This window comes from Bremia lactucae, linkage group LG1 (genome assembly GCF_004359215.1).
Source record: "Bremia lactucae strain SF5 linkage group LG1, whole genome shotgun sequence".
NCBI classification, from domain to species: domain Eukaryota; phylum Oomycota; class Peronosporomycetes; order Peronosporales; family Peronosporaceae; genus Bremia; species Bremia lactucae.
The window spans coordinates 13682460-13708745 of record NC_090610.1 but is presented as its reverse complement, the minus strand read 5'-3'; the positions used below and the strand labels follow the sequence as shown (position 1 = coordinate 13708745).

Genomic DNA, 26286 nt, shown 5'->3' with positions numbered 1-26286 from the left:
TCAGTGTAATTCACGCTATATTTGTGTAAATAATTGGCGAGACCCAACCACTTACGCAAATCCTTTTGTTTTTAGAAACCAGTCAATCTACTATGGCTTTTACCTTAGCGGGATCCGCTTTAAGGCCTCGCTTTCCAATGAAGCATCCTAAATTAGGAATTTCGTCTGCTCCAAAAGGCATTTAGATGCATTGGCATACAATTTGTTTGTGCGCATGCACTCGAGCACTAAGTCTAAATGGTTGTCCATATCCGACCCTGCTCCGCACGACTATGGACAAAAATGTCCTCGAAATAAGTATGTGCATAGCCTCGATGAGGGCGGAACAGTTGCGTCACTAGACGATTAAATGTTGCCGGGGCGTTGGAAAGCCCTTGTGGTATAACCAACCACTCCCATAGCATACCGTTTGGGGTGCTAACCGCTGTAAGCGGGATATCGCTAGCTCGCATAAGCAGTTGGAAGTAACCATCGACAAAGCCCAGTGCACTGTACATTGTGCATCCCGCCATATTGTTCTGAAAGACATCCTTTCTAGTCATGGGATTTTGTGCTGGTATAGTGACAGCATTAAGCTTTTTATAAGCGTGTACAATGCGCCATTTACCATTTGTCTTTCTGACACAGAATGTCGGTGTCGAATGAGGAGATTTGCTCTACTCTTTATGATCGCTTCATTCTTAGTAATGCATGCTAGCACCACGAGTAACATTCTTTTCGAATATACCTTTACGATCACTGCGTTTCCGGTGATATATTTTAGCATCACCAGTACCGCTCTTTTTCTCGGAGTCATCACAAGATGACTCCTCATCAAGAAAGTCTAGGGATTCAAACATCCTCGAGACCAATACTTTAATTATCTCGTCAGATCCCGTAGGTTTGACGGAATCAGCCCCGGGTAAACCGGAGGCCAGAGTGGTTGACCTCGGACCGACTCGTTAAAAATACCTTAAATTGAAGTTGGAGGTGATTTACTCCCCGCAGTAGACGCCTGAGAGCGTCTACTAAAATGTTTGCAACACAAAGAGCCAAACTTAGTCGTATAGTACTCGACATCAGTCACTATATTGACTGTTAGTTAGGGGGTGTAACGGGTGTTCCTTCACATACATAATATTTCGTAGAAGAGGAATAATAAATATTCTTTCATGTAAGAGAGAATAAATAAGAAGTATAACATTATTATCATTTTATAATTTTGACTGAAAACTTCCAGTTTAACCGAAGTTGGTAATATTGAAGCAGCAAGACAACCGTTCTGTTGATTGATTGATTAATATTCGAACTAACCCCGTCAATCGTTACTAGAAATGATTGGGCGTGCGAGGAGGAAATGACGTCAAACTTTCTCTTTAGTTGAGGCCACTGTCGTTTAACATATTGTTTGGTTCTCGGAGCCAAGTCAATTTATGACTTACCCCTCTATCAGAAGGTGAACAGACGGTGGGTTGTGACACACTACGGCTGGATTTTTTAACTGAAGGAAAAAATGGATCTGTATCATCTTTGAGTATCGAAGATCAACCTCGCCTTCGTATCCTCAAGAAAAGCTTCATCCAGAAGCGATGGTGAGCTTAGCTTAGTATTTGGTAGAATAACCACCGTCTCCGATACGTGACCAGCCTTAAAGGCCTGTCCAAACTCATCTAGAGACATTTCGTCTGGCTCTTACCGAGCATGTAACGATGGAATAGCCTCAAGGCTAATATCACCCTTAATGATACAAGTGACACTATTACCAAGAGCTCACTAATATCACTATGTGACATGATGGGCGCTTCGCTCCTCGCCGTATCCGAATTTTGTCCCTGCTGTCTCGATGCCGAGACAATACACCTCATAGAGGCCGAAACGTTCATCTTTTAAGTTGTGCAGGTTCTACAACCTTCGCTTGCTCTATAGAAGAGCCGATAGTCAATTCGGCATCCGATAATGACAAATCAAACTCGTCATTCAGTGAACGTTCGCTTGTCACTTCACGTGTCAGTTCACGTGTATCAAACGGGCCTGGCCATTAATGTCGTGGCATACACCCAGGAGTGTTACCACTGACGCTCAGTGAGGTGCCATCTTGGCCGACCTCACTCAGTGGATTTAAGTATGTCACTCCACGTGCATCTGGAAAATTACATCCTTGATGACTCGGACCTAGGCCCACAATGCAAATGCTTTCAGCATTCAGTGATTCAGTATCACAACTAGTATCACTTAACGGAGAGTGCAGTTTCACCAGCGAACAATGTGTCAAGCTCAAGATTACTGTTCTCAACATGGAGCCTCTTAACTCAGGTATTCCAGTATCTAAAACAATGACAGATTCTGGCCTACGCCACACAATGCTTTTGTTGCCTAGCAAAAGTGGTTTCATGACTCTCCAAAGTTTCGCTAGTAACATTGCATGTGGCGCGTACGGTCTTAGACCTCCAATTAATCCATGCTCCCATGGTATCCAAGATAGGATGCCAAGGTTGAGATCCTGTGTTTAATCCATCTCAATGACAAGACATCCTTCCATACTGTCAAAGTCCAAACACTTAATTCCTAAGTTCAATGAAACTTTAAGAATGGTGACCCGAGTTCCAGTCGCTAAGCGAAGATGATAAAATTACCTTCATGCGCTTTAAGCGCCTCGGCATATCGCTGATTCCCTTCAAGGGAACGACGATGAACATAATTGCAAGACGCTCCAGGATCAATTGAATTTGACCATGCTTATCAAAGCCCTTAACAATCTCCTTAGCAAATAACGGGCTTGTATTCAGCACGGAGCTCTTCTGGGCTAGACACTGATTATTCTTACCTCAAAAAGGTTTCACAAAGCTTAGTTCTTCCTTAGTAAAGGGCTTCGCTCCTACTAGGGTTGTCGGTCTTTCAAACATTGCGCAAGGGCCAAGCCGGGCGCAAGTACTTAGTGCTCCCGCAAATATATCATCAACATATATTTCTATGCTGTTCCACACATGGCGTCAGCCGCCGCTTCAAAAGTAGTGGGATGGGATCGGAAAACTCCCGTCCGGGCAACGCCGGCATTGCGACCTTTCTTAACAATGATTGAAAAAAAACACTTATTACGATGGTCTTGATGCATAACAGAAATATGAGCCTTTCAACTCCTGGACATAGTCCTGTGGGGTCCGTTACTTGACGAGCCGAAAAGAATCGCGATTGTGTGCATAAAGCCTGATTTGGCGGTGCAAACATACAAGTCAATTGCTGTTTCAGCAAATCCTACGTGGGAATTTCGATGTCTTTAAACGTACTTCATGCGAGAGCCCACTCACTGGCCCTGCCGCCGAGCTATGAGATGCGCAAGTTGCGGTTGATCTACTTGCGAACGATAGGACACCTCAGTCCCTTCAAAACGAGCTGGTGGCAGCTCGTCAAAAGATCTTTTCCTTGGAGGAAAGCGTAATACGTCTGGCTCATGAGGAACAGACTTTGACCCGATACCATCAAGATTTTGCTAGGGACCATCAAGCTTTGGCGGATGCCCTACAACCATGTCGGTTGAATTCGGAATCGGAATAGGCCTCGTACTGATGGTACGGGCGGAGACGGCCGACATAAAACGTAGAATGCGTACCCATCCTACGAGGCATATCGATCATGTATGCATTGCCTTGGCGGTGCAGTACACGGAACGGACCGATATACCTGGGTGGTAATTTATTACTACCCGCATTCGTCACTATATATTTTGGTAGGCTTACCGTTAACAGTAGGACTAGGTCGTTAGCATTAAACTTAAGATGCTTGCTCTGTCGGTCCACTGCATCAGCGATGGAATCCTGTATGAAACGGACCACTGTCTCTCTAGCCAGCAGGAAATCACCTGCTGACCTAACTTTGTATTTATCTTCAGTGAGACCGGTGCGTACTGCAAAGAGGTCGGTCTCCCATTAGTGAGAGCATTATTGTTATCACTGCTATTATTGTTTTCGATGCTATGTCTTTCAGCATTGTTTCAAAGTCAGTAACAGCATTATCGCTTTACGGAGTTTTTCCACAAAAATGGTGAATAAATCAACATTGGTATCCTTCGCTTTGACTGTAGGGTCAATGCCTGATGAGCAAGAGCTAGGTTGCACTTTGCTTGAGCGAGTCCGAACAAGATTTACTCTCAAAAAAGGTGGGTATACGTGGATGGCATAAGCGTTCACGAAAATCGGTGTATGCTTGTAGAAGCATGTACTGAATTGTTGAGGGCAACTTCTACCATCGGCACACATTCGCAAAAGGTGGACGTATCCGCGAAGTATCTCTTCGAGGATACGATTAACACGCTCCAAGTGATTTGAACACAGATTGACAATACTTCGCCGTGAATCTGGGGTATCGATCTGAGACCATATCTCAGGGTAACCCACGAAGTCGAAATATCGTGTCAACAAATACACGAGCTCAGCCTTTGGATGTGATCGACTTCGGGACTGCAGCAAGATGAACCACCTTGCTGAAACCATCAACAAACACAAGAATACCATCATTCTTGTGATCGTCTTCGGGAAATCTGAAGTCGAAGACCGTAGATAAGGACTGTCAACACTCTGTCGGAATAGACAGAGGTTGTAACGGAGCACGGGATGAAGCACTGGGCTTCACCCGTTGAAAAAAATCGCAAGTACGTATGTACTTGCGGACGAACTTATACTGGCATGGCCACTAGAAGCCGCAACTTATCGTGAGATTGGCCTTCTCACGTCCACGATGACCACTAATTGGTGCATCGTGGCACTACTCATACATGATGCGTACAACCAAATCATTATGGGTGGGAATGACGACACAAGGTGTGTCGCCAGCAATGGCTGTGTAATACAGTAAACCAATGCGCGTTGTGTATCTATCCGTTGAGGATCAATATTCTTCTTAAGGATTGTTTCGTGATGGATATCTAAGGTAATCCATAATACTTTAAGAGCCTTTTCTTCTTAATAGGCTCTTAAACCGTAGTCAAGCAATGTTTACGACAAACACTTATTGTTGCAACAGTGAGATTATCCTAACTGTTGTTTTGCGCAGCCGGCTCAAAATCGGGCCGGCGCAGAAAAGCATCATTGACGACGTTAAGTCTTTCTGGATAATTTCCACGGAGAAGTTGTTCTCCGCGAAGAAAGGCAACCATCTCGTCATTTTCAGCGAGAGATGTGGACTGTTTACGACCGTGCGTAGAGACGCATGGTCCGAATAAGCAATGAACGGTCTATCTCCCAAGAGGTAGACCCTAAACTTAGTCAGTGCATATTTCATGGAAAGGAGTTCCTTGTGATTCACGGGGTAATTGCGTTCAGCTAGTTGAAGCTGACACGACTGATAGCAGACGACGCGCTCTGCACCGTCTGTGTCATATTGCATTAACCCACAGCCGATTGCAAAGTCGCTCGCATCACAGAACACATGAAATGGTCTGTTTTGGTCCGCATTTGCCAGGATTGGCGATTGCAGCAAGCTTTGCTTGACACCCTCGAAGGAACGCTGACAATCAGCGTTCTATGACCACTTTACATATTTCTTCAACAATGAAGAAATATGTGCTGTCATTTTGGCATAATTGCGGGGGAATTACTAAGGTCCTGTGGCATAACTAGCCACCCCCATATCATTCTGCTAGGGGAGCTTACTGCTGTGAACGGGATATTCTGTTCACGCATAAGGATCTGATGGAATCCGTCCATCAGATTATTAACGAAGAGTTAGTACTCTTTGACATACCATCAATGATTACGTCTATTCGTGGTATCGGCTTTGAGCGGTACCGTTGCAGCGCTCAATTTTTGTATGCGCCTTTATTCTTAGACAACTCGCTGGGTACGAATTCAGGGAATACAGTCTTGAATTCGATCAAATTCTCATATAAAGGATTTGTCTTCAAAGACTCCCAGGATCGAGACGTAAAACGTTCATTTCGAGTCTTCTCATCGAGGGCACTTTCGTCCATCGATGAGCTGCTGAGAATCTGTTCGTTCTCAGAAAATACTATTGCTGACCGAATATACGTACTTGTCATCTGTGACAAGTACGCAGATCTGCTTGACTTTGTCATTACGCAAATCACGCAAGAACGGTTTCGGTTCTGCGTTGGTAATTGAGTTATCTCCGAAGTTAACTTCGGAGGCGCTATCAGATACAGTGTATAAGCTCCTACACTTGATCCGTTGTTCACTAAGACATTAAAAAATGTCCTTGTTTCCTCTTTGGAACTTATTTCCGAAGGTACCTGGGAACCTTTGATCTTAGGTTTCTGGTGACTTATTTCTGCAGATTCTTGGGGGCTTTTCCCTCACTTATTATTTCAAAATTGTTCTCCCCAACTGCCTCTAGCTGTGGTTTCGCAACCACAGCGAGATCCTCTACGATTGAATCTCCAGTCGATCTAGAACTTTCGCACTGTCTCTTATAAACAGACGTTGGATATTTTTTGGATGTGGCTTTCCAAGCAAGCATCCTTGTTTTGTACCACTCGACTTACTCGAGTGGTTGAAATTCGACGCTGCCTGTGCTTGAGCTAAGCCGTCGGTACTATGTCCACGTAACAATGGTGGACCTTCGACGCTGCCTGTGCTTGTACACAGCCATCGGGATCTAACTCCACAGTCTGATAGGTATTCACATTGAGGTCTTGTGCAGTCGTGCTAACGATCGCGCCATAAGTGAGCCTTCGCATTCACTCGTAGGACATTCACACGCATATGAAACGCTTCAAGACGTTCGTCAGATGGCAATTTGATGAACGAGAGGCTGGCATCGTCACAGCTTAATGCTACCATTTTATGCATGGCTCGTACTTTCTGAGCCATGGTAATCCTAGGATGACATCAAATTTGTCATCCAAGTCTAGTACGATGAAATTATCATCGTACTGTTTACCCTTTTACGTCTATTAAATACCAACTACACGTTTCTTTTCTCCTTACTGCTTCAGATGCGCCTGTTGCTAAGCGCATTGTCATTCTCGTTAGAGTGATATCGCGCTCAATAAATATGAGTCTGCGATCTTCTAGCGATTGGCGTCGACTAAAATTGTTTGACGACTCACAATCCACTAGGAACTTTAAAGGCAATTACTTTGCCATTATAATTATAAGGTAATGAGGTTAACCTCATCACCTTAAGGCAGCTACACACAATGGTTGTGTGCGAGGACTTTCGTTAAAAGGCCTGCAATCATTTTGACGTTGTTGGATCGGTATAAATTATTTTACCCTTTTTTGATACAAAGTAATTTCATAACAGAAATTTAAATACACAAAAAAAAACGGTCGGGGTCGCTAGGCTCTCCGCACCTACTAGCCCTGACCGTTTTCTTTTGACGATCCGCCTCGTCATTGCGATTTCACAACAGCGTCGGATCGGCGTCTTCCGCGGTTCCTAGCGGTGTGTCGATCGTTTTGCTCAGTGTTTCTTGGCACTGGGCATGGGGCACTACATTTAGAGGCGTAGTAGCCCGTCTTTTGACAACGATTGCATTTTTGCAATCGTTTGTGACTTGAAGAGCGAGGTTTCTCGCTCTCCACATACGAGAGGTCCATTAGATCGGGCCTCCGTTTTCTTGTCGTCTCTTTAAAATAGAGAAAAAGTAAACGGTATTAATATATAAGTTCTTGTTGGAAACTGATGTGAACAGTCGTGTGCAGGACGACTCTTGGGAGCAGTCACATGGGCAGTTGCGAAACCGGTCGACTACTGGGAACGGACGCATGAGAACCATAGACAACAGGGCAAAGTAAGATCGGGCGCGAGCGCCGCGATCAAGCAATACATATATTCTTACTCTCCATGTTTCTCCTTAGTGCACAGGCCATCCTCGTTTTCTACAGGTTATGAGCCCAAACGACGGGTCTGAGCATTCTGTCGGCGATGTGCAAGCACCCCCGACCGGAGGTGTCGCTCGCGAAAGGAGCGGCGCTGACGAAGAGACGCCACCGTCTAATATGGAGCGCGTGCTCACAGCACTTGCGCGGTTAGAGACCCGTATGGACACAGTTGAACAAGCCAGTGTGAGCGTTTCCAATGATTCGCCAGTCTCACCACGCATTCAACGAACACAGCCTGGGGGACGAGTGGAGGGGCACAATATGGCTCAAGAAGTATTTGCAGGAAGCGTGTTTCGCCGAGCGGTCGGTGAAGGCAGTGCGCTAGGGCGCACACCAATGCAACTCGACGAGCTATCCGGCATGGGACCGTTTGGAGCTGGGAATTTTTACCGGCGCGCCGAAGCACAGGCGCGAGCTAATCAAGGTGCGGCACAGGGACAAGCCCCATTGCATGTTCAAGCACAAGCTCAAGCACAAGCTCAAGCTCAAGCTCAAGCCCAAGCTCAAGCGCAAGCGCAAGCGCAAGCGCAAGCAGCTTATCAGGCTCAAACTTACCAGCAGCACATGGCTCTTGGTGGTCAGCGCGTTCCAAACGCTCGAGACTCAAAGGTGATGATAGGAAATTTAGCGGAGTAGAGCAATACAAAGGGCTAGGAACTGGATTTCGCCAGCGGGCGCTACTGTCCCTTGAGGCCATCGAGATGGCTGAGATGGGCTGCGGATACAGTTGGACCGAGCGAGTAAAGGCAAACAAACTCCAGCAATATTTGGAAGGAAAGGCCTTGCAGTATTACCAAGCCCACATAGAGGGATGGTGGACGCCTAACCAAAGCATCGCGTACCTGCTCGAGCAGCTATGGCTTGCTTTCAAGGTGAATATCTCCCATCATCAAGCTGTTCGCCTTTACGAGGCAAAAAAGGACAGTTCGCGGTCGTGGACCGAACACTTGTTGTATCTCACGGCACTCATGAACGCAAGTGAAACCAGCGAAAAACTTGTACTGGAAAGCGTCGTGAAGTATGCTGCGCCACACATGAAAGTTGCGATCATGGGTCGATATGATCCAAGTCGCACGGACTATCTTCACCGTGCACAAGAGCTTGTAGCATGGGCGCAAGAGATTGAAGATGACGACCGTCCAATGAGAAGTGTCGCCAAGGGCGTCGTAAATGCAGTTGGCAAATCAAGAAAATGTTTCACGTGTGGCAAACCCGGTCACATAGCCAGGGAGTGCAAATCGAAGAAGAAGATGGACAGTACAATGGTCGGTGACAAGACTAGATGGGCGCTTGCAGCTCACGGAGACGGTGTGGACATGGATCACTGGATCGTAGATAGAGGTGCAAGCAAACATTTGGTTCGAGATGTCTCGATGCTTGAAAACGCTGTGGACTGTGATGAACCGAACCGGCTGTCTCGATGCTTGAAAATGCTGTGGACTGTGATGAACCGAACTGGCTGCCTCCCAAACGGCGAACGACTTCAGGTTACGAAGAAAGGGACTGTTACTCGTGCTGGAATCGCCGAAGGGAAGGAGTTTGAACTTCAGCTGAGTACTGTATACTTCGCGCCTCTTCTGTCGCGGAATTTAATATCATTTGGACTTTTAGCTCAGCAAGGATGTCGCATCGAATCGCGTCACAGAGGCATGGTTATTACAAAGGGCATACCGTCATAGGTGGTTTTTCACCTCAAACTAGAGTCGAACGTGCTGGTGGCAGATCTTCGCTGTCGTAACCTCCCATCTAAGTCTTTTCAAGACATGTTAATGAGCGCAATTGTCAGGGAACCACGTTCATCGGAAGTTCAAGACGGCTCCCTGATGGACTTTCACGTTCGTTTTGGCCACTTATCTTTCGACACCGTCGAGCGAATGGCCCGTGAGCCGAGTCGGGAATCAAGCTTACGGACCTCACGCGTGTGAACTGTCAGATCTGCGCCGAGGGAAAGGCAACCAAGTCCCGCCAGTCCATGAAGGATTCAGGAAAAAACTCGCCAATAGATCGCGTGGGAGGTGTCATTGGCAGTGACCTGAAAGGGCCGATCACGCCGCTTGATCGACATGGCAACCGTTATTTGGTAAATTTCGTGGACCACAACGAATTACGTGCGTGTATTCGCGGGCAAAACAAAAGACCAAGCTGCGAAAAAGTTCGAACACTTTCTCGTTTTCTTTGAGAAGCGTTTCGGATGTCGCGTACATGTCCTACGTACGGATGGAGGAGGTGAATATGCAAACGTGGACCTGCTATGTAAGCAACAAGGAGTAACTCGTCAGGTGAGCGAAGCCGCGACTCAAGCAAGCAACGAGAAAGCTGAGCGTATCCATTGAACCATCATGAATATGGTTCGATGCATGCTTTTCGGCTCGGGATGCCCTCACGTTTTGGAGCGATGCTGCAGACTACGCCGCGTACATTTTAAACCGCAGTCCAACTCGTGCAAACGCAAACAGGGCTTCACCCCTCGAGCTTCTGACCGGACAAGTTCCTGACTTAACTGGGATCGTGATATTTGGGTCGACTTGTATGGTCTTTAGAGATCCAAAGAAGAAAAACTTTGAGCGGCGTGCGGTGAGAGGTTACACCATTGGTAAAAATGACGAGACTAAAGGCTACAAAGTCTTGCTAGCCAGCGATCGGAAGGTGATAAGACGCGCCACATCAGCGCAATCGAGACGCTGGGTGCTGCTGCGAACGAACAAGTACGTCAAGCGCTCAAAACGGAAAGCGATGCCGAGATCATTTCAAACGAAAAATAGCCATGATCCTGTCCTGACGTGCGATCATCTTACTCGAGAGGGTGGAGAAATTTCTAACGGGAATAGGGATCGTTCGCGAAACGCGCGAATCGACACGAAGAGTGCTAATAGCTCTAGCATCAGAAGATCTATGCGGAGCAAGAAGAAGTCGCGTCGACAGCTTGAGGCAGACGAATATCAAGGAAATTTGGTCCCTGAAGGTGAGCCTCATATGATGGTGTTGGCAGTGTTAACGGATACACCCATCGTACCATCTGTTGGTCACGGGCCTGATCCGAAATCCTAAAGGGAGGCCCGGCGCAGCCCCCACAGTGACCTCTGGGCGCAAGCGGAAGTTGAAGAGCTGAGGTCACTTGAAAAAAATGAAACATGGACAATAATCAAGTGTGATCCTGACGCCAAGCGACTTCACACGAAGTGAGTGTACAAGACGAAGCGACGTGGCGACGGGCAGGTTGAGAGTTAAAGCGCGCCTCGTCGCGTGTGGAAACGAGCAACTGCTCGGGATTGATTATATTCTCACATTTGCTGCAGTGATGGAAATCGGCAACATCAGAGTGATTTTAATGCTATCGATGATTTGGGGTGTGCGCGCTAGGCACGGGGATGTCCCGGCGGCCTACGTCAAAGCGATGACTGAAGACGAGTACGATATTCAGCTTTATATCCCCGATGGCATGAAGATACCGGCGGAGTTGTTGCAAACTCTGGGAGTTACAAGCGTGAAAGAGCTATCGTTGCGTCTTAAAAGAAGCTTGTATGGGCTTAAGCAAGCTGGGCGTCTTTGGCACCAACTTCTCAGAAAGACTCTCCTCGAACTTGGATTCGTCCAATGCATCACGGATACTTGTATATTCTACAAAGTGGATACTGGAGGAACTACAGTTATTGGTACATACGTCGACGATTTGCTTGTCACTGCGACAAGCACAGATCGTGTGGATGAATCATTCGCTGGGATGCACACCCCAGCGAATGATTCATCCACACGATCTGTGGGGAGGCACCCAAGTTCCTCAGTATGCAAGTCTAGCCAGAAGGAGCAGGCTATATGCTAAATCAAGCAAGCACGATCGGCGACATGATTACACGTTTTGGTCTCGAAAACGCAATGCAGTACGGTCGGCAATCGGAGAGGAACAGCCTGATTTGAAAGGAGAAGTAACGCTACCGGTGACCTCGGGTGGTGTGGACGGGCTACCGAGCATAAGGGAGTTCCAGTTGGTCGGAAGTCTTCTTTGGGTGGCTCGGTGCAGCAGACCTGATATCGGCTTTGCGGTGCATATGGCCACACGACAATGCCATGCACCGACGCTACAATACTGGAAATTAGCCAAACGATTTGGTCGGTACTTAATTGGCACTCGAGACCTTAAGCTACACCTTCGCGCGGATGAAGGAATGATGATCCCAGTTCGCGTCAGCTGCTACACGGATGCAGACTTCGCTGGTGATCGCAAGGATCGCAAGTCTGTGAGTGCGGCTGTTACCATGGTTAATGGAGCAACTATCAAATGGCACTGCAAAAAACAGTCTGCGGTTGCCGTCTCGACTGCAGAGGCAGAGTTTGTTGCTGCAGCTGCAGGTCAAGAGGCGCTAGAATTGAAGGAGCTATTTCCGAGCTCGGTCTGCAAGTCAAGACACCGATTGTACTAGCTATGGATAATTAAGCGGCTATGAAACAAATCGAAAACGAGGCCAGCTCGGCAAGCGCCAAGCATGTGGACGTGAAGCTCAAGTTTCTGCGAGATTATGCTACGAAAGGTGTTATCAAGCCAAGTTTCGTAAAGTCACACGACATGCTAGCTGATCTGCTGACGAAGGCGTTGCCAGCTCCGCGGGTGCTTGAACTGCGTTTAAAGGTGGGTCTAAAGTAGGTAAGTACTACTGTGGTCTGACTCTCCCATGATTCGGGAAGGAGTGTTGGAAACTGATGTGAACAGTCGCGTGCAGGACGACCCTTGGGAGCAGTCACATGGGCAGTTGCGAAACCGGTCGACTACTGGGAACGGACGCATGAGAACCAAAGACAACAAGGCAAAGTAAGATCGGGCGCGAGCGCCACGATCAAGCAATACATATATTCTTACTCTCCAAGTTTCTCCTTAGTGCACAGGCCATCCTCGTTTTCTACAGTTCTTACGTAACGATCTTCAATCTACTGACTTTATTAAATTTATAACTAATTATGTATGGCGCCTACTTGCGCACCGCACAATCGTGTGTTGTGACGATTGGCGGGGTTAATTCAAACTTAAAACAACCAATCAATAGAACAAATGTCTTATTGCGTCAATATTACCAAATTTTGTAAAACTGGAACCATTAAGTCAAAACTAATAAAGATAGCATTTTTGTACTTCTCAATATTATTTCCTCTCATAGAATATAATATTTATTATTTTTCTTATAGGAAATAATATTTATGTAACGATATACCCCGTTCCATGGACCTTTGTCTGCTTCTTTCATGCTACGACGAGAACTTCGTAGGCTATCAGCCCGATTTACTACCTACCCGATGGCGCAAGACGAAAGGTAAAAATTCCGATATTGGTGTGATTAAAACAATTTGAAAGTGCCCTGTGAATTTTGGAAATAGTAAACAAAGCTTAAGATAAAATTCCTCACTTAAAAAACACATCTAACCACTGATTTTCTCATTTAACCTCTTGTGTCAGCCAACAAATACGAAGCCATAATCCCAATACTAGTTTGTAATGGCGAAACACGAACGTTATGAGCACCCGCTCGTGAATCGCTACGCCACAGTGGAGATGAGCAAAATCTGGTCTCCCGACCGGAAATTCTCAACGTGGCGTCAGCTATGGTTAGCGCTCGCCGCATCCGAAAAGGAGTTGGGGTTGGACATAACGCAGGAGCAACTCGACGCAATGGCCGCCCATCTTACGGACATTGACTACGAGTACGCTGATGATATGGAAAAAGTATTCCGACACGACGTTATGGCTCACGTGCACGCTTTTGGCAAGAAAGCACCTATGGCGATGCCTATCATTCACCTTGGCGCTACTAGTTGCTACGTAGGCGACAATGCCGATATTATTCAGATAAAGCAGGGCCTGCAGCTTTTACAGCGGAAGATGATTAAAGCTATTCATGTGCTAGCAAAGTTTGCTGTGAAGTACAAAGATTTACCCACTTTGGGCTTTACTCATTTCCAGCCGGCACAACTCGTGACTGTAGGTAAGCGCGCTTGTCTGTGGCTGCAAGACTTTTGGCTCGACTTCATGCATCTCAGCGAGCAGATTGAAAACCTTCCCTTGCGTGGTGTAAAGGGAACGACCGGCACTCAAGCCAGTTTCCTCGACCTGTTCGAGGGTGACCATGAAAAGGTGATTGTTGCATATTGTAATGTGCTGGAGACGTTGACGCAATTAAACGCCAATTTATTTTGACAGGTTAAGAAATTGAACAAGCTGGTTGCCAAAAAGTTAGGCTTTAAAAAGGTTATTCCGATGTCTGGCCAGACATACACGCGCAAGATCGACTTTTTCGTGCTGTCAATATTGTCGGGTATTTCCCAGTCAGCATATAAAATGGCCGGTGATATCCGTCTCCTTGCCAATATGAAGGAGATCGAGGAGCCGTTCGAAAAAGATCAAATTGGCTCTTCAGCTATGGCTTACAAGCGTAACCCCATGCGCTCGGAGCGTATATGCAGTTTGGCGCGTTATGTGATCTCATTGACAGACAATGGTGCACAAACGCATGCAGCTCAGTGGTTCGAGCGAACGCTCGATGACTCAGCCAATCGGTGGGTAATTATATGGTTTCACTGCTGAATATTCAGCGAGCTGACGATCATATATCAACTCTCGAATAGTCGTATGGTGCTACCAGAGTCTTTCCTTGCTACGGACGTGATTCTAAATTTGATTATTAACGTAGCAGATGGTCTGCAGGTGTGGCCAAACGTGATTAAGGCGCATATTAGAGCCGAATTGCCATTTATGGCCACAGAAAATATCCTGATGGCCTGCGTTAAGGCTGGTGGAGATCGCCAGGAGCTTCACGAGGCTATCCGCACACACTCGATGGAGGCAGGTAAGCGGGTTAAGGTGGATGGCGCCGCTAATGACCTATTAGTGCGCATAGCCGCCGACCCGCTGTTTACAGCCGTGCACGGACACATCGACACGCTGTTGGACCCGATGCTTTTTGTCGGGCGCTGTCCGCAACAGGTTACGGAGTTTATTAGCGAGGAGATTACTCCTATTCTTGAAAAACATGCCAAGCTGCTCGAGATAGAAAACGTCGATGACATTAGCATCTAAGCATGATCGTTACGTAATGATACATTGACTTTGTGAACATCCTCAACCCTCTACAAAATAATTTATGACATAGTACAGTTATGCAGTATCTCCTCGACATTTGACTAAAATTTCTGTTAACATACTGGCGCCATGTCAAACAGCTTATCCTGCGGCTTCTCGGATGAGAATCCGAAGCCAATGGAGAAAAATGTTGGAGCTCAAATAGACACCAATTTAGATCAAGTGGTGGAACTATCACAGATATGTTCGTTCTGCACTACCTTCCGCCAACCGCTGCGCCTGCCAAGTTTTTCACGAACGGTAAGGATTTAGTTGAAAATCCCACGATTCTTGCGTATCATAAGCTTTCGAGGCAAATTCCGGGTCTTGAAAGGGGCAGGGAGACATGAAGCTTACTGATGCTTCTGCGTCTCTGCAATGCCCTCGCACCCTGTAGACTTGGGATTTGTATGCAAGTGACTAGGTTTTCACACGTTGTCTCCAGTGCTCATCGATTGTGTAATGCTCGTATATACTGACTAAGGAACTCCAAGAAGCCATTTTGGGCGCATCCAACGGTGATGCGACTCATGTGAGTTGACAAGCTTAATGCAGCATCTCAGTTACATCTTGATGATTGTTTTGACATGTCGTTGATCGATTAGGTCGAGTTGCTCGCCGAGTTACACTTTAAGCTGGCGCGTGAACACTCGACCGCTAAAATGGAGAAAATGTGAATGCACTCTTCTTGCTGAGATGAACAATGGACGTACTAATGATTTTGGAGTCGATTGACAGGATGCAAGACTGGAAAAAAACGCTGGCTCGTAAACTACAGGACAATTGGCGTAAAGTTTTTTCAGCAAACCCTATGGGTGGAGGCGTAACTTATGCAGAGCTTACGGTGCTAGAAAGGGTAATCGGAGTACTTTTTTATAATGAAGTACTGATGAAATAATGAGGTGGCAGGTGAAAATTCTCCATGCATTATGCCACTGGAAACTTGACACTTGTGCCGAAATCCATAAGCATATCGCCATGTTGCAAAAAGACAACGATAACGACGCAATTGAACATTTGGTTAGCATAAAACTTTTTGGATGAAGTTTTATTTGCAGCATTCTCACAATTTATTTTATGAGAAGCGAGCTGGCGAGATTGGAATAGACGACGAAGGTGTATCGTACTGGTATTTCAATGACGGATGTTGGATTTATGCCGAAGACAAGCCTCAATGGCAGCTCAAGGAACGGTATGACTCCATCAATTAAAATTCTTGGAGTTCTATAATTTTAACTAGCGATATATGAATTGTGTAACTAGCAAATCGTCTTATTCAGTGGAATTTGCAAGTGGAAAAAGAATTCGATTATCTATTGACTTTGACACAGAACATAATTCGTTGGCGCCACCGCTTCCAATATCTGTCAAATCTGTGTTTTTTGCTGATAAAGTAAACGAAGGCAAGACAACGAAGGATGCACCAATAGCAAGCTACCTAGAGTCAACGAGAGAAAATGGTGTTCTTCTGCGCGAAAAATCAAAAACGGAAACTGATTCAGCGGCAGCCGATTCTGTAAAGGTACAATACAAAGAGCCTATAGATGGCTATATCTGTAGCCGTAAGAGCGTGGTTTTTATCAGAGAAGACTTATCACATGATGCACCAAGTCGTTCTACAAGTCAAGTCGAAACAAAGAAGATTGTCTTGTCAGGGATACCGTTAAAAGAAGAAAAAAAAAGTGCTCAGGTTGGACAGCCTCATGCCGGCGAAACTCAGTTTGATGAGTTCGGCCAGGCGCTTGATATTAAACACAAAAATGAATTAAAAGGACAGGTGTCAAAATTTGCCACTGCCATCGCATCACCTCGATCTCTGTCGACTTTGAAGGAGGGATTAAGCTTATGTGCCGAGGGCGGCAAGGTGTATATGGGTTTAAACAAGAATTTTAGCGCTTTGAAAAGCTCAGAAACGGATTCACCGGTTAAAGTCAGCAAAGTTAACGTTAGCGAGCAGAATCATCCAAACGAAGTGGCTGTCGTTGGCTCTAAGAAGCGTACAATTGTCGACGACGACCGCAGTGATAGCAGCAGCAGCGATGTGGATACGTTGGAAGAATCATTGAGAACAATGGTTGGAAATCAGGCGATAATATCTCCACCTCGGCCGAAAAGACGTAAAGCTATTTTACAGACCACCAATATTGGAAACGCAAAGAGCACTGAAGCGATCGATGGTAATCTAAGCTTGCAAGTCAACAAAGCGGCAATATCTCAAATATCTTATTTCGGTGCAGAAGCCAATTTCTATTTAGCCTCGACGGAAAAAGATGGTGTAACGACTTTGAACACTGAAAAAAGAAAGAGTACTGAGAATTTAGAAGAGCTGCCAGGCCCTTCTTCGAGCTCCTCGACTGAGCTAGCAGTACCACTGGATTCTTTTGATATAACGTGCGAAAGCTGCAAAAAGTGCTATGATATGAGGTATGTGGATCCTCCATTAATGGAGCGTCCAACAGAAGAGTGGCGTTGCTTCGAATGCCTTGTCAATGATGCTCGTGGGTGGCCTCGTCGGCGAAAGTCTACTCATCGAATGCCTTTATCTCCCCATGGGGACAATTTTTTGTCACAAAGTCGAAGTTTCTCTTCGAAACATCAAAGCGAGTCTTTACAAACTTCATCGAAATATTTCAGGAATAGCTGTCCCAGCTCTTCTTTTAAAAAGAATAGTAGCCACACAAGTACTTACAGGCGAATAGATTCCAAAAGCAAGAATAATTACAGCAAGAAATCGTCGTCCGCTAAAAAGCAAAAGAAACGCAAGTCTTCATCATCGTCGCACAATCATCACAAGAGTCACGGACGCCGACGGCGGCATCACAGTCACTATTGTCAAGCGGAGTTTGCCAAACTTTTAGCCTTGTTCCGCGAGCGGCAACATCAGCGTATTAATATTGAGGAAGCCCGTGTTAACAAAAATTATCGAGAGGCTTCTGACGAAGCCCCTCAAGGCTGGCGTGTTGCTAGCTCAACGCTTGATAACTTGCGTGCGCTGATTAAAGCATTGTTTGGTGGATCGTTGGAGCAAGATCGGCTGCGGGGACGACTGATTTTGATTTTAAAAGATCAAGAAAAAACTGACGAGCTACGACGCAAGCAACAAGAGCTGGCGTGGAATATACTTCCACGACGGCAATCGTCTCGCATTGCGATCGGTAAAATGAAAAGCCAGTCTGCTCAGGAGTCCGAAGTACGTTTCTAGATATTAATGTCGCTTTTGTTGAGCTGATAGACAAGTTCTTGAAATCTTATGTGCAGACAGAAGAAAGATATTCGGACGAGGACGTAGAGGCCCGTCGTCCAGGTTTGCGTTCTAGAAGGCCGCGCTTAGCCACGTCCGATTTCATCGGTAACAAGCGAAGGCATGATCGGTACGCTCTTTGCACGTTTGACAATAAACTTATAATACGAATCGCTGCTTAGAGCTTGGCGGGCACAACGACGACATAACCATTCAGAAAATGAAGCAAGTGTTGAGATTGAGGTGGATATGGCTGGAAATTGGATTGACTGGTCATTTGTGAAGGTGAGCCTATCAATAATCGGGTCCTCGTAATCAGATATTAATCGTGTGGCTCGCTTAATTAATGTCTTAGAGCAACGCTCGTTCACTTTCGATGGTTTGTTTGGCAATTGTCGATCGTCTATTGAAGGAAGAAGCTGCGGTATGTACGATACACGCTCATGGTGACATAGTATTTGACTGCAGCTACCTTGTTCACAGAATCTATTCTCACGCCCCGTGAATCCAGAGCTTGATGGCTGTCCGAACTATCTATCGATAATCACTCAGCCAATTGATTTGGGAACAATTCGTTTGCGCGCTGATAAAAGCGTTTATCGGGTGAAATAATGCTTGCTTGCATATAGGAGGTGGCTTATGTACTTACGTGAGTTGTGCGTTTGTGCCTGTTCTGCTGCTAGAAGTGGGAATTTTTTAAAAAGGATGTCGAGCTAGTGTGGAAAAATTGTCGACTATTTAACGCTCCTGACACAGCTGTGGTTCAATTTGCCAACGCGTTGTCAAAACTGTTCCGCTCGATGTGCAATGCTGCAGAAAAAGAAGGCGTTGATTTTATGAAGGATAGGCCAATTGGGGATGAAAGCGACAGCGATGATCGCTTAAGCGATGTAAGCAAAGTGGAATCTCGAGGAAGTATCAATAAAGGATGGTCGGAAAGCAGTGCATCAGAAAATAGTGAGTCTAGCGATAGTAATCTGTCATCGGTTGGGGATAGTGAATGTGATACGCTAAGCTGCGAACAGCAATCTGTACGCGCAACGTCCAAGAATTCTCGTTACAGAAGCTTAACTAATGAGCAGATCAGTTGTAGCCGTTTGTCTGGGCAGCTTCCTGCGTCGACTCCAAGTAGCAAAAACGAATGTTTAGCTCTTGAGAATGAAAAGGTGCATTCTGATGAGCCAAAAAGTCGTCAGCTACCGCAAATATCAACTATGAGTTTAAAAGGTGAATGTGACCCTACGACCGAAATTGAGAAATTTGGTGGAGGTACCAATTCGAACGAATATGCAGCGCAACCACAAAATGACATTCCTTCACTTTATCGGCAACTGCCGGCAAAACATATGTCGCAGAGGCGTCTGAAGCCGCGGCTGGTTATTAGCGATACTTCCAGTTCTGAAGAAAGCTCTGACAGCGGCAATTATTCGTCTTCGTCTTCGTCAGCTGATCCAAATGGGTCTGAAAGTGATAGATGCATGAGTAAGCACCTTCTGCCGCCTCCGCCATCGGCAACTGAAGCTGCTATCCCACCCCCGCCATTGCCGCCTCCACCATATCGGTCTCCTGGAAAAAACAAATCTGCAGCATTGTCGCTAAGCCGAACGAGAACAGGAGCTTGTCACGAAATGGAGACGACATTGTTGATTTCAGCGAAACCTGGTGAATCTTCCAGCGTCACGCATTTTCCTCCACTCTTGAACTCGTACCTCTCGCCGTCTTCGTCCTCGTCGTCAGAAGTTTCTTCCGGTGAAAGCGATTCCAGTGAAGGCGACAGTTGTAGCGATTGAGTGTGTCTGACAGAACGTGTGTGCATAGTTGGTAAGAACCAAATTGCAGAAGTAGTGTGTACTTTTCTTGGCAACCGTTGCACAATTAATGAAAGTTTGCTGCATCCGACTGGCGGCAGCAGCTCATATAGATAGACTAAGTATCTTGCGTTCATTAAATGATCACAAACAACGAAATTATGCTGAAATTATGTTTATCTAGCGGATGTAAAGCGCGTACAGCAAGAGCACGACTGCGGAGAGGAAACTAAGGTTAATCTTACTAGCAAGGAACCGAAAATCAAAGCGGAAGCACGAGAAAGAACGAGCAGAATTCACCGCCAAGTTGCTTTCTATATGCTTTCCTTGATATGGATTCACAAAACCGAAATGCGCATTCAGCCATGTCGATACTCGATAAGATAGTCGCACCAGCCAAACCACCTCATACGAACAAATTGGGCTAAGCATTGGATCGCCAACATAATTTGCTGTGTCTGAAGAGCACAAGCGCATTCCATGCTGTAATTGAAAGATGCCTTCGCGAGTGAGCAAATGCGGACTAAATTTTTCTCGACCTGGAGCAAATGATTTCATATCACCCTTTGTCGAAATCGACGAGCGGGAATGAGCCGTTGAGGCCACGTAAGCATCAGAAATTTCAAATATAACCCGCAATCTTCGACTTAAATGCTCGGCTTGCTCGGCCATCATGTTAACAGATTTCTTGTGTGAAGTACGAAAAACGGCGCTGACATTCTGGTAAATAATTGTGGTTGATGCTGAAGCGTCTGAATTTGAAGTTGCTACAGCGGCCCATAACTTGTCAAAAAGACGTTCAGCGTCACGATGGAAGCTACCGTGGAGTGGTACGGGAGTGCAATCAATACCGAGGGACTTGCAGTAGAATGTCAGGACATGCACTTGACTAGTCGTGAATGCGTCGCCCATTAATGTAGACTTGCGCTTCGAAGAGGAGCTCAGGCTATCACTTACCATAAGCGTTTTATTTGCACCCCGCTGATAGTTAGACAGCATTGCAAGTTGCTGAGACTTCTCGAGATAAAGCGACGCACGGCGTAAAATTGCCAATAGATCTGTGTTGAACACTTTCATTACCCTTACAACGGTTTGCAGATTGCGCTTGTCGCCTGTCGAGAAGTCAAACTCATTCGCACGCTTCACAAAGACTCCTAGTAGCACTGTGTAAAAATGATAATTTGCTAACACGTAGCTTTCCCACGCAGACGTGTACTCAAACACCGTATTTTGTTCTGCTGTCGTATCTCCTACAAGCTGATCTTTTGAGTCAATCCAAGACCGACAACACCATGGCTGGATAAACGCTAGCCAAACATCCGCTATCGCCAAAAATGCCGTTGATGACAGGCCGATGGGGGCTCGTGAGAATACTAGCCTGAAGAAGGCGTAAAGTGGAGGCCGCAGCATAGTAACACTTCGACTAAGATATACCCCAGCATTACCGTGTGATCCACTCGCCGAATCTTCCGTTAAGGCAGCAGGAAAAAAAGAGTCGGCGAGCAAGTGGATAATTGTGAGTGACAATGAGCTCAGCAGATCATCTGATGGTGCTACGTAGCTAGTCGACGTGAATACCGAAGCGAACGGGCTTACAATATGCATACTGCCCGCTAACGGCGGCCGGATGGCACATCGAGCTGGAGTGGAAGCCTCAAGAGACTCGTCGGAGAATGTAACGAGGTTCTGTTGTAGCCAAAACTCGATTAAAATATGAAGAAATAGGTTTGATTCCTTAAGCAGTCTGCCGTGGAAGCGACTCCTGGTGCCGTAATTGCTGTCTGGCAGAAATGCTCGTAAATACTGCAATAGGAGAACATTATACGGACTGCCCTTTGTAAGTGCCACAATGCCATCCTTTTCATACTTTCTCCAACTTGACTGGGGTAACTTGGCAGCTGAGGACAGTATCGACGAATTAAAGCTTTCAGGACTCGATTTCAAAGGCTCAACAGTGATTGAAGTAGATAATTGAGTTTGATGAGAGGAGCCTGTAGGGTGCCGGAGAAAATAAAACATATACAGTTCTGTTATGGTCACGAGAAGCTCCGGATTGCGAAGATCCAGTCGCTGCTTGGCTAGTGGCTTGTGCATTAATTGTGTGAAGAGTAAGTTAACCCCTTGGCCACTAACAATAGTCATCTTGCTCTTCTCTGGCAACAAGTCTAACGCCAGTTTAAACTCAACAGGATGGTGCAATCGAAAGAGGAACTGGAACAGTGAGCCGTCCTCGGAACGCACGCCACCACCCAGTAATTTTACTATGGCACGTCCACTCACCGTTAAATTTATTAAGTGCTCATCTATTTCGCCTTCGTTCGTGGCAACTCCCGCCATCGCGCGATCACGTCTCTGCTCAGCCCGTCTCTTGACCGAAAGTATTGCAACTGAGCCTGGGGTGGTCAACATGCCCACGCCAATACTGTAGTCGAGCAAACCACCACTTTTTTGCTTCGAGTTAAGATCAAGACCAAATATGCGGTCCAAAATCTGATTAAAGCGAACGTAAAAGACGCTGCGAAGCTGAGCAGGCTGTCGTTTGGCTGTTAAACCCGCGGAAATGCTAGCTTGCGTCTCAGCTACCAGGTATTGATGCAACGCCTTGGTCACGGCAGGCACGTCGTATGATTTAAGTGCGCGGTCGAATTCGGCATCCGAATCGCTAAAAGTCAGTGCCGAGGAATTCGAGGCGGAACTCGCAGCGGAATCCCCAGCGCGTAGCATTTTTATTATGGTTGTTGGTGTGAATGCTACTTAACTTTTTCTATGGAAAAAGCAAAGTAGGATCTCGATATTCATAATATACTGCCCAGGATGTTAATGTAATGGGGAACACATCGGTTGGAGAACCGTTGTTGTGGTACATTTACTTTATGGGTAAAATACCCTTTTATCTAATTTTAAAATAGTTAGTTGCTTAAATCCCATTTATTATGGGTAACAAATGTGGAAGCCGCCAGATATAAATCTGGCAGCCAAAATCTATCGTTATAAAAGCTTTGCTACTCGTACCGTGACACAACCATTGAGAAGGCCCATTGAAATGTACCTAGCGTCGACACTTCCGTCTAGGGTAAGGTTTTGATTGAATAATTAAATAAAGTGCAGTTCCCCTTTTGATCTTAAAGCGTTAAGTGCCTTCCTAAGGCTTGCGCATTGATCTGTAAGAAATAGAAGCCTTTCTAACGTATATCCTCTTGGGCACTAGTTGCCACTTGGTTCTACGAACACCTGAATCCCTTGAACTAGAATTCCTTAAGCTTTAATAGCTTGTGCGACTCCCTGAGTTGTTAAACCCATTAGTTCAATAGAAATAAGTGACTCCCTGAGTCTAAAAGTCTTCCTCTGACTTAAGGAGCGAAGTAGCTCCGCTACACCTGGTAGCACTCGTAGTCATTTACGCCTGAGTCTTTACAAGACTTAACCCTCACGAAAATGGAAGAGGTTCCAGAGCTGTCAGAAGCGCAACGCGCCGCTTATGACAAGCTCAAACCCTTATTTGGGCTTGAACACGTGTAATTTATTATTTCCCAGGAACCAGAGGTCCTGCATGCAAGGCTTGAAGCCTTCCTGATCGGTCAGGTACAGGACCACTTAGCGGCATCTATGCCAACCCGGTAAATCTCTGTACCTGATTCAGAGCCGAGGGCTCGCCCTCTAACTGTAAATGTGAAGACATTTGAGGGAAAAGAGGGAGAAAATCTCCCTTTTTGGATTAAGTAGATGGAAATGTCCATTGATTCCGCCTTGTTCTTAACAGAACGGCAAAAGGTGGCTATGGCCATTTCCGAACTTGGAGGTAGAGCCATGGAGTGGGCACTATCGTGCAGCACGTCCATAAACGACGCTTTTCCCTCATGGGATTCGCTGAAACAGCAAATGACCAGCATGTTTGCACCGCCTGATCCGGCTTTTCGCATGCGAGCACGGCTCCTAGCGACTCGAAAGGGTAAAAGAACCCTAGGACTTTGTCGAGGAGTTGATAACTCTCATTGAATCTATGCATCAAGACCCAATGTATGAAGCAATTGTAGTGACCATCTTTAAGGGGGGTCTCAATGAGGGCGTTGCCCGGACGGAACTTTTCCGATCTCATCCGGCTACGTTCGAAGAGACAGTTGCCATAGCGCTATGCGCCGAGTTTGACTTTAAGTCTGCTCGCGTTAGCACGCCTGTACATGGGTTCCGTCTGATAGACCGGAACCCATGGATTAAAGCCTCGTTGAGGAAGGAAACGAGGCTCTTTAAGCTGTGGAACAGCATAAGACCATCCGTAGATGTTATATGTGCGAAAACACGAAACATTTATGTCCGGCCTGCCCCCTACGAAATTCGCGTAAAGCTCAAAAGAGCTCCAATCCGACCTATACCAGAAATCTGGAACGTTGCGGGAAAACGTCGATACCCAGTATGTGCGAATCGCCCAACTGGGGAAGGGCCTAGGCTCTGTTGGACCTCTAGGAGGTGAGAATAAACAGAACCTAGCCCCAATTAGCTCGGTGCTCAATGGCACGGGGCAAGATACAAGCCTGGCTTGCTAGTCGCTCAAGCGACTGTAAAGGGCTTTGCCAAGCCGTGGTCACTTAACTATCTCGGGAGCATCTTGCAATTATGCTCGACGCCTTTCATTTGAAGTAAGTCAACAATACGTTGAGGCGCTAAGAGCGCATGAAGGTGATACATTCATTGTTCGCTTAGCGACTGGGACTCGTGTCACTGTTCCCAAAGTTCCAATGACCTTAGGTGTAAAGTTTTTGGACTTTGACAGTATGGAACGCTATCTCGTCCTTGATTTGGATTTGAGATATGGACTCATCCTTGGTATGGCCTGGCTAAAACACCATAAGCCATGGATCGATTGGAGGTCTAAGACCTTAGGCGCCACGCGCAATGTTCCTAGCAAAGTTTTGGAGAGTCATGAATTCACCTTTGCTAAACAAAAGCGCTACTGGCGCGGATCATTGAATGAATCAATCAGTGTTTTAGACATTGGAATGTCTGAGTTAATAAACTCCAATGTGAAAACATTAATTCTGAGCCCGACTCAGCAGAAAGAAGTGGAACGGCACGTACTCCTTTGAGTGACACTCGTTGAAATAGCGATATACTGAATGCTGAAAGCATTGTTGGCCTAAGGCCGAATCATCAAGGGTGCAATATCCCTGAGATACGTGGAGCGGCACGTCTAAATCCACCAAGTGTGGTAGGCCGAGGTGGCACCATACTGGGTGTCAATAGTAGAATCATCCAGGCTTACCAAGCCAAGGGAGGACGAAAACGAATTCTTTATCGATGCCTTTCTTCGGCATCGGTGGTGCGTGCCAAGAATGTAACTCCCTCGTTTTAGACTTGGGAAACGTTCATTCAAACGTGCAAAGCACAGGCCACGAAACCTGGCTTGACAAACTGATTACTTTGCGTGACTGGTTTTGAAGACGTTATTTAGTCGGTGCAAGCTATATGCTGCACCGTTGTTTAGGGAGGCAGGCTTACCTTGCCTCTAGTGGAAGGTCCCATGCTGCTTCTGCAGTCCATGCCCATACGAAGGCGTACTCCCTTAAGGATCCTTAAAAAGAGGACGAGCATCTCTTCCGAGATGCGGAAAAATATTAATAATCTACAATCCTCTCACGAGCGCGCAAAGCGCTCATTTTCCAATGGAATTTCTTCGGGACCTTGTAAGGCAAGGATGGGTGTTGGGCGAGACCCAAAACGTCCATCATTAGTTGGCAACGAGGTTTTCAAATATCATGTGAGGGTATATATTCCCGCCATCCAACGAGTCAACTCGTAAAGATCCACTTCACCTCGCAGTGGTTCAAAAAGCGTTCAACTAAAAAACGCTTCTCAATACTCTTGTCCATCAGTGGATGTGGAGGAAACGGATAGTTCAGGTACGACTTGCTTGTCGCGCCCGACTTATCAAAATGATCAAGTCGCATCGTTCGGCACTTGCGAAAGGACGTTGATCAGGAACGTTCCCGTCGTAGTGCCTTGGCGCCGACGGTCGAATTTTTTTGGCGCGAACATGCGTGCGCATCCTACGAGGCAGATCGATCATGTACGCATTGCCTTGGTGGTGCAGTACTCGGAACGAAATGCATTACTGCCCACATTAGTTACTCCATATTTGTTTAAATTTACCGTTGACAGTGGGAATAGATCGTAAACCTTACTAAATGAACATTTGCTGCTTTTCGAGCCAGCAGGAAACTCCTGCTGACTCGAATTCATTATTCTTTAAAGAGCGCCCGTTGCGACTACGGAGGTATCATTCTCCTCTTTTGTTGAGCATCATTCTTCTCACTATTATTAGTG

The 26286-nt window shown here is 46.2% G+C and overlaps 4 protein-coding genes across 4 annotated transcripts; 3 read left to right on the top strand and 1 right to left on the bottom strand.

Moving 5' to 3' along the window:
- Positions 1-9067: 9067 nt before the first annotated feature.
- On the top strand, positions 9068-9496 carry CCR75_007759 (uncharacterized protein; the record flags this gene model as incomplete). The annotated part of the gene is made up of 1 exon (XM_067965817.1): positions 9068-9496. The coding sequence occupies one exon, from the start codon at positions 9068-9070 to the stop codon at positions 9494-9496; it is 429 nt and encodes a 142-aa protein (XP_067814914.1).
- Positions 9497-13299: 3803 nt separating this feature from the next.
- On the top strand, positions 13300-15069 carry CCR75_007758 (uncharacterized protein; the record flags this gene model as incomplete). The annotated part of the gene is made up of 3 exons (XM_067965816.1): positions 13300-13935; positions 14002-14357; positions 14427-15069. The coding sequence occupies 3 exons, from the start codon at positions 13300-13302 to the stop codon at positions 14875-14877; spliced, it is 1443 nt and encodes a 480-aa protein (XP_067815174.1). The 3' UTR covers positions 14878-15069.
- Positions 15070-15587: 518 nt separating this feature from the next.
- CCR75_007757 (uncharacterized protein) lies at positions 15588-22625 on the top strand. Its single transcript, XM_067965815.1, has 9 exons — positions 15588-15775; positions 15829-15939; positions 16005-16111; positions 16183-18109; positions 18178-18290; positions 18343-18445; positions 18516-18584; positions 18629-18763; positions 18844-22625. The coding sequence occupies exons 1-9, from the start codon at positions 15623-15625 to the stop codon at positions 19948-19950; spliced, it is 3825 nt and encodes a 1274-aa protein (XP_067814919.1). The 5' UTR covers positions 15588-15622; the 3' UTR covers positions 19951-22625.
- Positions 20149-22692, bottom strand: CCR75_007756 (uncharacterized protein; the record flags this gene model as incomplete). The annotated part of the gene is made up of 1 exon (XM_067965814.1): positions 20149-22692. One exon carries the CDS (start codon positions 22690-22692, stop codon positions 20149-20151), a length of 2544 nt encoding a protein of 847 aa, XP_067815221.1.
- Positions 22693-26286: the final 3594 nt, after the last annotated feature.

Excerpts from the sequence above, each read along its gene's own strand:
- CCR75_007757 (XM_067965815.1), top strand. The coding sequence starts at position 15,623 with ATGGACGTACTAATGATTTTGGAGTCGATTGACAGGATGCAAGACTGG. Across the intron at positions 16,112-16,182 it reads CAATGGCAGCTCAAGGAACG|CAAATCGTCTTATTCAGTGG; the intron begins GTATGACTCCAT and ends TTGTGTAACTAG. Across the intron at positions 18,585-18,628 it reads TATTGAAGGAAGAAGCTGCG|CTACCTTGTTCACAGAATCT; the intron begins GTATGTACGATA and ends ATTTGACTGCAG.